We start from the raw sequence: 12,759 nt of genomic DNA on the forward strand, positions 1-12,759 counted from the left end.
CAATAGTTTTGGTTCCACACTGTTATAAAATTATTAGATTCTGTCGTAAAATACAATTTTCCTTAATAGCATTCAACCATATAAAGTGTATTACACTATTTTCACATTTTTATAATTCCATACAAAGAATTGTGGCCCCCCAAGTATTATGGATTCTCTCCGACCCGAGCACTAATGCTCACAGGCCTAAGTTCGGACTGCCTCTCAAACTGTGTACCCGATTGTGCATTGAACAATTATAAATTATAATATAAATTAGTTAATTATATTAAATACGGAGTGTCCCGTAACTCTCTGCCCAAATTGAGGTTCTCAACGAATAGCCAACAATACAAAAACTGAATAAATGGCAGCTCTCAATGAGGGCCATGTCTTGTCACAGTAAATCTGCTTTAAATCAGTTGTTTATTATTCAATTTAAATAATTTTAAGTGTCATTAGATTTGTGGAAAACGCCTCTAAAAACTGTTATTCTAGCAATAATTAAAAAAATTGTTACTTTTTAAGATATTCAAAGTTTTAATGGCCGTGATTTTGAAAATACTGAAGATAATTTCATTAACTTTCAGTAACTGGCCTTGTTTTCATTTGATCCAAATTTGGTATAATTTAATTTATTAGTTATTAAGATACTATTTTTTTAAAATAAAAAATACATACAGACAGACAGATGGGAAACTGAGTATCGGAGATCCATGTTAATATGTGAAATATGTTTGTCTTGACCTGAGCATTAACATGGTATACCTTTGTCCAGAGAGTTACAGGACACGCTGTACACTATCTTTAAATATAAAAAAAAGAAAATGGGCAATGTATTTATAAAATACTAAAGCTGGCATTTGAATGTATAGGATTATAATTCATTATTCTACTATTATCACATGTTTAGACTTATTTTATATATATAAAGATAACTTTTTATATATAAAAAGTTATATATAAAAACTTTGAAAACATGTAGAAGTCATTTTTTATGACTTCTACATGCCAGAACCAGTAATGATTTACAGTACGTTACAAGTCATAGTAGTCAGGAGTGGGAGAGTGTGTGTATATAAATGGTAAGGATTTATACCCCTTCAAGAGCCATGGCTTGCCAGTCATAGTATACATATGGTGTCTAAATGCCTGGTAAAACCTTTTAAACTACTGTACAATAACTGCCTTGCTACGAGAGTTGGCCGAAAGGTAAATTGCTTAACAAATAAGAAATTACACATAACCCTTATAGTATCTCAGTCGCAATTTTCATTCAGTAGATCTATGAATGTGAACCTCGGATTTTCCTTACTGTTATGATTGATTTGTTATGCAAGGTCATCGGTAACCATAGGCTATTTCGCTTTTAAGCGTGAACATTAATTTGTTCTTCATGAACGACTGACAATTTTTAACTGTAGTACAGCTCTTAATGTCCTTCATAGCAGAACAATTTCACGATAAATTCCCTTTAATTGCATTTTGTTTACCAAAAGAAATCCAATGACGCTATGTACTTCACAGTTGGCGGGAAATTTGATTGTGGCGGCCATTTTAAACATCAGTTTAGCAACATTCATTGTTCATAGATGCGTACTGAATGTACTGTGTGACAAAGATCGGGCGTAATCTCACCCGTTCGGCAATAAGAGATCTTTTGCAACTTACTTGCCGAACCAGTTAAATACCTGTAATTGACGCCATAGCTCTATACCAAATGATAATTAGTACTTTTAACCATCCAGTACACACTACAGCATCACCTGCAGCCAATGTGTTAATATTTTTTAAACCTACAAACTCTATACAATGTTATACGGCTATCTTAACTCCTTTTTTAAGCAATAATTATCACAAAACTACATTGAACAAGCGGTCCGAGGGGAGGGTCATGGAATCTTACATGGAAGTGTAGGTCAATGGGCATATCATTTTAAATGTAATGCCGCAACTTCATAAGCTTTATTCATCACAGAATTTCGGTTATCAAAATAAGATCAATATTGAACCTTTAAACGCTTGCCATTTTATATAGGATAAATGTTTTAGGAATCACTCTACCGGAAATTAGAGCTCATTGAGTATTTAAAGTATTGAATTTCATATAAGTATTCAAATTTTGATTACAGAATTTCAGTAATAGAAAAGAATATTTGGGTATATCCAGACATTTTAGATACCCTAATAAGGTCTAGCTAAAATTGGACTCCATTTAGAATTGTTAATAGTGATTTTGTTACTTATTATCAAAAGCACCTTGTTGGGAATCAGGTTGACCTAATACAATTAAATAACACTTCCAGTAATGTAATAAAATAATGTTTTAATACAACATTGATCAAGAAATTCAAAGATACAACATATCAGTTAATATTAACTACTAGAAGTGGCCTTTTTATTTATTTTTGAAGGCCTGAAGTGTAACTGTCTATGTTTCCTCATGTCCCCGGCCTGAGCAAAACCTCTGCCACATTTATCACAAACGTAAGGTTTCTCTCCGGTGTGTGTTCTGATATGATGGGTCAAGTCCGAACTCTTCCTGCACATCTTGGGGCAGTGAGGACAAGGGTACGGCCGCACATCCTTGTGGATGTTCATGTGAGCACTAAGTTCTTGTTTCATCTTGAAATTTCTGTTGCACTGTGAACATACATAGGGTCTTTCATCGGTGTGTCTTCGAGCGTGAACTTGCATTAGACTCCTACTACCATACAATTTTCCACAATGCGGACACGGATACGGGTCTCCGTGCTTATCTTTATGATGGTAGTACGCTCCGTCTGAAAACATTTCTAAACCGCAAATTTCACAAATATGGTATCCATCAGTATTCCCATTTTCCTTTGTCAGAATATTGTGCACCTTGACTTCATGTTTTCTTCGGGCCCCTCGATTAGGGAAGGTTTCCGAGCAGAGATCGCAGGGAAAAGGACACTTACTTTGATGCCTTAACGTGTGGTTTTCATAAGCGATGCTGCTTTTCAAGATTTTACCACAAACATTGCAAAGAAAAGTTTTGGCGTAAGGATTTACTTTCTTCTCCTTTGCTTCAAATATAACATTGGAGTCAGGATGCATGAGTTCTATATGTTTCTGCAAATGATCTATCCGCTTATAAGTCGCATCACAATAGCTACATAAGTGACCTTTATTCTGATGCGTACTTAAATGACTCCTAAACAAAATAATATTTGTGAAAATTTTGCCACACTCTGCACACATATAAGGTTTACAATCAACGATATCATCAGCAGTTTCTTCCGTTTCTTGATCCATTACTTCAACCGAAGATTCAACATATTCATCACCATCGATATAAGCAATATATTGCCCTTCTTCCAGACCTTCAACAAAATCGTGTAAAACAACAGAAGTCTCGACATCTTCGTACATTTCAACTGCTGTTAATACGTCTGCACCCAACGGTACTGAAATTACTTGTGATACTTCCTCTTCTTTAACTACAATTTCTTCTCTGAAACAAAATTAGATGATATAATAAAACTGAACTATTGCAATATTTTTAAGTACAGCTAACATTACAAGACTAATTTACTTTATTTAATGCGCAAAGCAAACATTTTCTTGCTGTACATATTGTCCATGTGACTCACTTGGGTGTTCATTTAGGCATACTCAACATTTTTCATTTCAATGAGTATAAACATGTAAGTTACCCACATATATGACAACAGGAAACTATGGTTAATAAAATCTTGATTAACTTTGGGCCTAAAATTAACAAATGTTACAAACATTATTATTAAACAGAATTCAAGATGAGAACTCAATGGAATACACTAGGGACGTGATTATCTAGAGTTTCAGGGTAACCGAATCACAACATAAACTTTTTTTGTAATCCCAATTGTTTCTGACTTAAATACCATTAAAAACAGAATGTTTCTTGAATAATTAAACATTTTTTGTTTCATACATCATTACAGCATGAAAATCATATTGTATGACAACAAAGATTCTTTTTATGTTACGATAGAGAACAATTTATGTGACTACTGTTTGAAGCCAGACTGTGTTTTCGGCCATTGTGATGGTTCCATGCACCCACCGGAATATAGATACATTAAAACAAATGTGTGTTATTTTGTAAACTTTTCTATGTAACAAAGGAGGACTTAGTGCTTTGTCGTACAAATAGCAAATGCAGAAACACTGTAAACATGTAAATGTTGAAATTTTGTGTTACTGCTGCTATTACATTCTAAGGTTAAAATAACAAATATAGACTCACTGAAAAAGATGTGTGATACTGCTGCTATTACATTGTAAGGCTAAAATAGTAAATGCAGACTCACTGTAAATATACATGTGATACTCCTGCTATTGCATTCTAAGGCTAAAATATCGAATGCTGACTCACTGTGAACACGTAAATGTATGTGTGATACTACTGCTATTACATTCTAAGGGTAAAATAGTAAATGCAGACTCACTGTAAATGTACATAAGATACTCCTGCTATTGCATTCTAAGGCTAAAATATCGAATGCTGACTCACTGTGAACACGTAAATGTATGTGTGATACTACTGCTATTACATTCTAAGGGTAAAATAGTAAATGCAGACTCACTGTAAATGTACATGTGATACTCCTGCTATTGTATTATAAGGCTAAAATAGTAAATGTAGACTTGCTGTAAACATGTTGATGTGTGTGTTATACTGCTGTTAAATGTTTAGATATCAATACCATCAGGAAACAAGTTTTAAATAGTGGTCCATCAAAACCCATATAGATTTAGGCCCATCAACTTCAGATAACTGTGTCCCTAGTGTAACACAATAACACATTCTGATCAAAGTTTTTCCTCAATCATTTAAAACTTTTACATAATGAGGCATAACTTACCAGATATTCATAAAAAACCACATTATTTAAACATTTTAAGCTCATATAAGTCAATGGTTTAGTAGCTTGCACTATTTACAAGATTTTTTTGATTTTGTCAAACATAAATTATAAACTCAATGTTCAAACAATACTTCATGATAAAACTGCACATAATCTGCTCCAGCTTACTTAAAAATAACACTTTCTTTGCTAAAAAAATATAAACCTAAAACTTAAGAAAGCTGATTTTATTAATTACACCCCTAATCTTATCTCATCAAATTAAGTAAAATCTGTGTAAGTATGTAATTTTTTTCTATATTTAACTTATTTGCACCTGGACTTGATGAAGAGTAACCCCTAAGGTAGTAGGTAGTTCCAGCATCCGTTGTTGCCCTTATGTCCAACTACGTTTTGGCTCCTATGGCTTCCCAGACACAATTTCGCTCTACATTTAACTTGTTTGCACCTGGACTTGGTTGTGAGTAACCCCTAGGTAGTAGGTAGGTAGTTCCAGCATCCGACATCCCATGTTGCCATTATTTCCAACTTTGTTTTAGTTTTTGTGGCTCCCCAGACACAATTTTGTTCTGTATTTAACTTGTTAGTACCTGGACTTGATGGCATGTGATCCCTAACATAATAGACTACACTTTAAGTGATAAAATTATATAAAAAACTCTTCATTCTTCATGTGAGTTATGGTGTTTTTAGCAGAGTCCCATGGAAACAAAAATTGTGCAGTTGCAGCTGCCTTTGTCATACCATGCAAGACCTTAGATATGGAAATTTTTATCAATAATAGCTTTTAAAACTAGTTTTGAGTAGGCTAACACTTTTACAGTGTTACAGTGTTACACTTTTACAGTCATATGCTTTTACAGTGTTGTCCCTCTATTTGCTGGCAATAACAGCTCCTGTACTAACATGTTGTAAGCTTTGCCTAAAACGGATAATACAAAATAATTGGTGGAGAAAAAGTGAGGACTCTGGTTTAATGGTCAGCATTCTCACCCGCAAGTGAGAGATCTGGGTTGAGCCCAGTCTCCGCAAGTATGTTTTGTTCATCAATATTTCTTGAATTTAATAAGGCTATTGTCACATACACAAGTATATATAACATAACATAATTTTATTACTTATATATATATATATAATTTAAATAAAATTTAATCACAAGAAGTAATTGCTCCGCCGAGACTTGAACCTGGATCTCTCACTTGCCAGGTGAATGTGCTACTATTACACTATAATTATATATATATATATATATATATATATATATATATATATATATATATATATCTGTGTGTGTGTGTAAAACTAAAAATTCTTTCAAATCATGTATGACTCACTATATATTATCACTCTCTCCATAGAATCCCTCAAAGAAACATAATGTATCATTCTTGTTACTTTTTTTAACAAATTAGGAATTTGAAAATGCTGAATAAAGATTTACGTAGAACGTTTTAGAATTCTGAAAAATCGTATAATATATTTCTGGAAAATTAAAAAATATACAAAAGAAGCATACATAATTGTGTGATGATACACAACTAGTAGGCTTTAAAGTTTTAATACTTATTTTTTTGTATAATTTCCATTTTCCCATATTAATTTTTTAATTTATGCAGAGTCTGCATGTATTATTTCCATTTTTTACTGTTTTGTACACTGCTTTACATTACAGAAACTAAATCCGAATCAGTTCCATAGACATCAAAACACAAACATCAGATGTAAACAATGAGATAGCTGGTTACAGGTGGCACAGGCGTTTGCTGAAAGGCGTTTGTTCACAACCATTCAAAGAGGAAAAACTGAAAGAACAGATAAAATCCTATTTTGATTGTTAGATTAATTGCTCTTCGATCGAATAATGTAGGTTTAGGAACCAAAACATCCAAAATATGAAAACATAGCCAATTTCCCACACATCTGCTTTGGCCTCATATACACAACCGTGCGACTATAGATTACATCTTTCCTGTCACATATATGATGCCTGATAAAGGGTTAAAACAAACAGTCGTTCTGGAGGCAAAGAATTGCATTACATTTCAATAATGCTCCACCATCTAAACCAAATCTGTACTTAAGAGTGTATTTAACTGATAATATTTTCACTTCTACCACATCAGTACTTCTGAGCTACGAATTATTTTTTCAAGTAATGCAAAAATACTATTTAAAGCATATTTTGCTTAAGTAGATTATTGATGAGATCAGATATTTATTGTACAACCATGAGTGTATGTAACCTAAAAGTGTAAATATGACCTGTTCACAGAATTTGTAATGAAATCGTGGTTTCAAAGCCTGGTAGTTTTATTAATTAAACTATTTATTTACTTTTTTAATACGGATTGTATCTATTTTAATTTAGTATCCATTGCAGAACCTTATAATAAATGTTTTGTAAATATTTAATTATTTTATTCCATTTGTTCCTGCAATTCATGTTGGAAAATCTAAAACATTAAAATGTTTAACGAATAATAAGTTTTCAGGAAAACCTCTCTTGTTTACTATTTATAGCTCTATTCACTTTTGGAGTCCGGTTTTTAGAAAACCATAAAAAAAATACTGAACCTTAAGTGATATTAATAAATGCTTTATTGTAATAGAGGTCATTGTAAGGCCTCATAAGGTTAACAACATTTAAGGCTACACTGATTAACTAAGTCAATATTGAGCAACAGTAAAATCACATTATATAATATTACAAAATATTCAAAATGATATGTAGTCTCCATTCTTTTCAGTTATTGCACTTTTTTTCGTAAATGAAAAAAATTGTCCTACAATCATCTCTTTTTAAAATATTCTAGAGTCCATAAGGGCCAATCTTCCAAAATAATGCATATTCATCGATCATTGCAAAACACAACTTTTAGATTCCATATTTATATGTGTATTTTCTTTACTACTTAAATTTTCACACAAATCACTAAGACATTATTACACAGAATATGTAATAAAATCAGCATAAACAGGAACAATATATATTCATAAACAATAACACATATAATTTTATTTAGCATTAACTTATCCTTACAAAAATAAATGTACAAATTATTACATACATTTATAGTGACCATGTGTGGTAAGATAAAAGTTTTTTTTATATCTACTTTGGCTGCTATGAGCCAGTATTATTTAATAAGGGTTTTGATTCACTGTAGGTTACAGTACTTTCTAAATTTTCATTGCTCTCTTCATCATGAGTTCCTAAGTGATCTTGAAGCTCTTTGTCGAGCAAAAACTCTTCAAAACATACATGGCACTGGTACAAAACGTCTCTGTGAATAATGCAGTGGTCTTCCAATTCGAACTCAAGCCTAAATGAAGCACTACATATATCGCATTTGAAAGGTAATGCTCCTTTTTTCAAGTCGGGTTTGCCAAATTTGTTGGTATGGACTTTATTTAGATGAATATTCAATAATACATCACTTTCAAATAATTTTTCACATAGATCACAAGACACAGTCGGTACATGTCCGTTCATGTGCGTGGCGTACATCTCTTCCTCCTCAAACGTTTCATCGCAGCGATTGCAAATAAATATAAAATCTTTTTCAGATGTTTCTAAGACTTCACTGTTTTCATATACATCCGATTCTTTTGCATCAGTCACTGGACCAACATCAGAATGGGAGGTCATATGGTACTTAAGATCTAAGAAATGTTCAAACTTCAAACTGCACATATTGCACCGGTTTGTCCTGTCCGAATGGGTGGTCATGTGCGCATCGAGTTCTGACTTGTTCCTAAACTCGAGGCCACACTTGCAGCACAAATACATGCTATTGTGGACGTGCTCCTTGACCAGATGTTCTCTCAGTGGCTCTTCATGGTAAGCTGTGAACCCACAGTGTTCACAGATGTAAGGCATTCTGTCATTGTGCAGGAACAAGGTATGGCGTTGTAAAGAAATCTTACTATCGTATTTTTTTGCGCAAAAATCACAAGTGAAGTACTGGACCAATTTTTTAACTATACACAGACTTGCATGGGTTATAAAGTGCTTATAAAGTAAATTTTCGGTTTTGAAATCCTTATCACAGATGTGACAAACACTCTGTGTCGAGTGTATTTTCCTCAAATGTGACAGAACAAACTCTTTCGATTTGAAACTTTCACGGCAATAGGTGCACTTGTACTCGGCCTGATGATGGCCGCTCTCGTGCGATTCCAAATCCTCAATGATGCTGAACTTCCTATTGCAATACTGACAAATCAAGTCGTTGTTATCTAAATGCATCTCAAGGTGATCGCTCAGTTCTTTTTCGTTCTGAAACTGCTGCTGACAAAGGTTACAGTAATGGCTACGAACACACTCAGGATGTAGCGAACTGTGCTCCTTGAGGTTCCTCAACAGCAGATTTCCCTGACCACAAACAACGCAGAGATACAACGTTACAGAAGATTTCAAACTCGACTGACGCTTAAATCCGTAAGCAACGGCAGCCTCTCTGGCTGCCATTTTCTGTGCTAGCCTGTCTTCGGTCATCCTCTCTAATACCTGCTGTCTTTCATCTCTTGTGTGTTCTCTGGTGTGTTTCAGGAAGTCCCCTATCACCATGCCGGATGCGTTACAAATGCTGCAAGAATACAGCGTGCTGTACTCCTCATCACTGTCATAGTCACTCATTAACTCATCATCATCTTCTAACTCACAGTATTTTGCCGATTTTCTACTTATTTCATTGTAATTGTTGTCATCGACATTGTCCTCTTCCATTGCATCCCACCTGCAATAAAATGAAGCTTTGTTAATTACTTCACATTTTCTTCATTTAACTGGATGCATGTCATTCAGTGCAATGCTTCACTTCTTCTGTCGAATCATTGTTCGATAGCAATTAATGTCAGTTAAAAATACACATTGCCTGGTTTCACTATTTTTATACTTACTTCTTGTAAAATCTGAACAACTTTGTATATTGTTGTATGAATCAATAAATACAAATAATTAGAATCCCTAATATATTGTATCCAAATGTAAAAATCTTAATTTTTATCACCAATATTTACAGTCAAGATTACTGTCATGACAAGTTCTACATTTCATCCTGAATGAAATACAGCAAAACTCTGGTTAGCCGAACTCAGATTTATAAAAAGATAATACACAGAAACAACACATTTTTATGGAGAAAAATTATCTGCAGATTCAGGGTACGGTTGATGTTTTCAAAACTGAACTACACCTAGCCAAGAAAGAACCTAACCAAAACTGAAACCTACAAGCAGCTTGAACTAGTGAATTTCAAAATGTTACTTAAAAAATCCCTAGCTTCTGCTCCAATATACACAAATATACAAGAATGAATAGCCAATAATTTCAGTAGATAAACTTGCTTTCCAGCTTCTGGAGTAAAATAGAGAAAACCTCAACACAAAAAGGGCCTTTATGAAGTGTGAGGTCCAAATGGTTTCATGACAAGCTTGAATAAAATTTTATGAAAAGTTTATGTTTAAAGTGGAGAGTTTTCATTACATTAAGGTCTGACTGAAAATACGATGATGACTATTGATTAATAATGCACCATCCAGAATTAAAAATGTTGTGACACTGCCTGCGTTTTCTGCAGAAATAGAAAATTTTGAAAATAGTATAAACTAAAAATGTACTTTACTGGTGTACACAGAACTCAGGAAATTTAAAAGTAGAAACTTTAAGACAGTGTTAGAAAAACTTTATGATAGCAAACTCCTGAGTTTTGAAAACATGACATATTGTAAAAATAGTTTCCAATTGTGAAGATAAGGAAAAACATTAAGTTGATGAATGGGTTTAAATCTCTCATAAAAAAATCCCGAAACATATGATGAAAGCTCTAAAGTGTAGTGATGGGTGTTATTTAACATAACAGAACAACAAAACAACAGCGTTGCCATGCAGCAACAGTATCCCTCCAACATGCAGTAAGAAATTCCCTGTTATTTTAGTAACAGGATGATAACGTTCAATGAATTCATTCATTCCGTTGCTGGAAACGATAAACTTGAGGATTCAAGCTGCAAACAGTCGAAAGCAGATGACACGTAACTCTTCAGATGTTATTTGAGGAACAGCGTTATAATGAACAGTCCACAGAGTTTTACTGTGACCATCAGTGTTCATTGGAAGAAATCTATCTACAGCTCGACAACAGCTCATTTATATGTTTTATAAAGCCCATGCGTAAATTATATTTAATATACAAAATAAATAGTTCAGTTTGACAATGTTCACGTGTTCTCTAGTTGTGTAAAATAATTATGTATGCAATGTTTACACACACTTATTACTGGGATTATTTTTGTTTTAGTTTCTTACTGATTACCTTTATAATTAATTATTCTAATATGTACTGCAAAACCATGTTAATAAAGCTTTTAATTGTGCAATTAATTCTCAATGCTAAACAATACAAATGATTAATCAATCATATCATAGAACCACAGTTAAGAATTGTATTAATATTTTATAATTCTTTATTGGTTTCATAAAAATATGTGGTTAAAATTTTAATTTATTATACATTATCATAATCTTAAAAAAATTGATGAATGATGTGAAAATTCGTACTTAATTATACCAAAAGATACTTTTAATTATCACAAAACAAATGATAGTACTGAGACTAAATAGATTTACTGATAAAGTTTGAACACTTTATGATAGTATAAACAATGTTTGATAATTGAATAATGGTCCATGAAGTAATAATTGTGTTTCACTGTTCTATGTTCTATAGGCTGGGAAACTTTATTAAACCAACGTTGTGCAATGGATGGAGAAGATGGTTTCGCAATGGTCAGTCGACAACAGTTGCTGAAATAACACGTTACTATGACCTGTTATCGGGTGACAGAATAACGTCACAACGTGTTGCCGCTAAACAATGACGATCTGTTTGGTTTTTAAACACATGTAGTATTTAACAATTATTGTATATGTGTATGTATTGTTTGGGACGTTGAAAGTGTAGTTCCTTGCGATTACCTCAAAGAACAGAGCGTATAATAAGCAGCTAATACTATTCAGAGGAGAGGTAGTTCTCCAGCAAGACAATACTTATCATCACACTGCCACAGAGCTCAACTAAACGATGAAATCATCAACAAAATGGGTTGGGATGTACTACCTCATCCCCTTTAAGGCCCCAACGTAACAACACGTTATTCCTATCAATATGGTTCACTTAATGAGTTCACTTAACGAGGGAAGAAGTTCCAGGATAATGAGAATGTCAAAAAATGTGTGAGGAATTGGCTTAACAGTAAGACAGAGATGTTTGCTGCCAGCATAAAAAACCTAATAATAAACCATTAGAATAAGTGCATAAATGTTGGTAGAAATTACATTTAAAAGTAGAAACAGTCCTGTTCTTAAAATATGAAAAGCCTTTCTGCAGATCAATTTGTCTCTTTAGTTATAGAATTCCTTTGTTTATGTTACTGTAAGCACAGTAAATTGATTACCGCAAAAAAACTAGATGTGTTTACTCTAAACCGTTTTTAAAATATATTTAAAAAGTTTCACTTTTTAACATATCTAAATTAAATAAGTATAAAGAACATTAACATATAAATCTAACCAAAAAAATTGTTATCCAAAATGTATTTTCCCCTTTTCTTTAGATTAACCAGAATTTTACTGTCCATATATTAACAAACCAAAATGCCCTTTCATATCATTATTCAAAAGAACCTAAACTTATTACTCAATTCTTCTATGGTCTACACAAAATTAATTCTAATACAAACATTAGTTTTAATTTACTTTAAAATTCCCCTGACACTTTAAATATTATTCCAAAAGCATCACAAGCAATATTTAGAAAACATCCAATTTTAATAAATAATCTGGTTAACACACAAGTTCTAAAATCTATTGACTGTAGCAGTAATGGACGTAATACTTGTA

General features: G+C 32.8%; 2 protein-coding genes across 3 annotated transcripts; both read right to left on the reverse strand.

Moving 5' to 3' along the window:
* Positions 1–2,285: 2,285 nt before the first annotated feature.
* Positions 2,286–3,457, reverse strand: LOC124353066 (zinc finger protein 239-like). Its single transcript, XM_046802878.1, has one exon. The coding sequence runs from the start codon at positions 3,373–3,375 to the stop codon at positions 2,356–2,358; it is 1,020 nt and encodes a 339-aa protein (XP_046658834.1). The 5' UTR covers positions 3,376–3,457; the 3' UTR covers positions 2,286–2,355.
* Positions 3,327–11,181, reverse strand: LOC124353065 (zinc finger protein 585B-like). Of its 2 annotated transcripts, XR_006921565.1 has the most exons (2): positions 7,925–11,181; positions 3,327–3,457 (listed from the first exon to the last, which is right to left on the reverse strand). XR_006921565.1 is itself a non-coding variant. In XM_046802877.1 (1 exon), the coding sequence occupies exon 1, from the start codon at positions 9,583–9,585 to the stop codon at positions 7,981–7,983; it is 1,605 nt and encodes a 534-aa protein (XP_046658833.1). In that variant the 5' UTR covers positions 9,586–11,180; the 3' UTR covers positions 7,847–7,980. The 2 variants fall into 2 exon arrangements, 1 of the variants encoding a protein (XP_046658833.1); XM_046802877.1 differs by lacking the exon at positions 3,327–3,457 and having other exon boundaries at positions 7,847–11,180.
* Between the last annotated feature and the right edge of the window lie 1,578 nt (positions 11,182–12,759).

The sequence above is a fragment of the Homalodisca vitripennis genome, chromosome 1, assembly GCF_021130785.1.
Source record: "Homalodisca vitripennis isolate AUS2020 chromosome 1, UT_GWSS_2.1, whole genome shotgun sequence".
NCBI classification, from domain to species: domain Eukaryota; kingdom Metazoa; phylum Arthropoda; class Insecta; order Hemiptera; family Cicadellidae; genus Homalodisca; species Homalodisca vitripennis.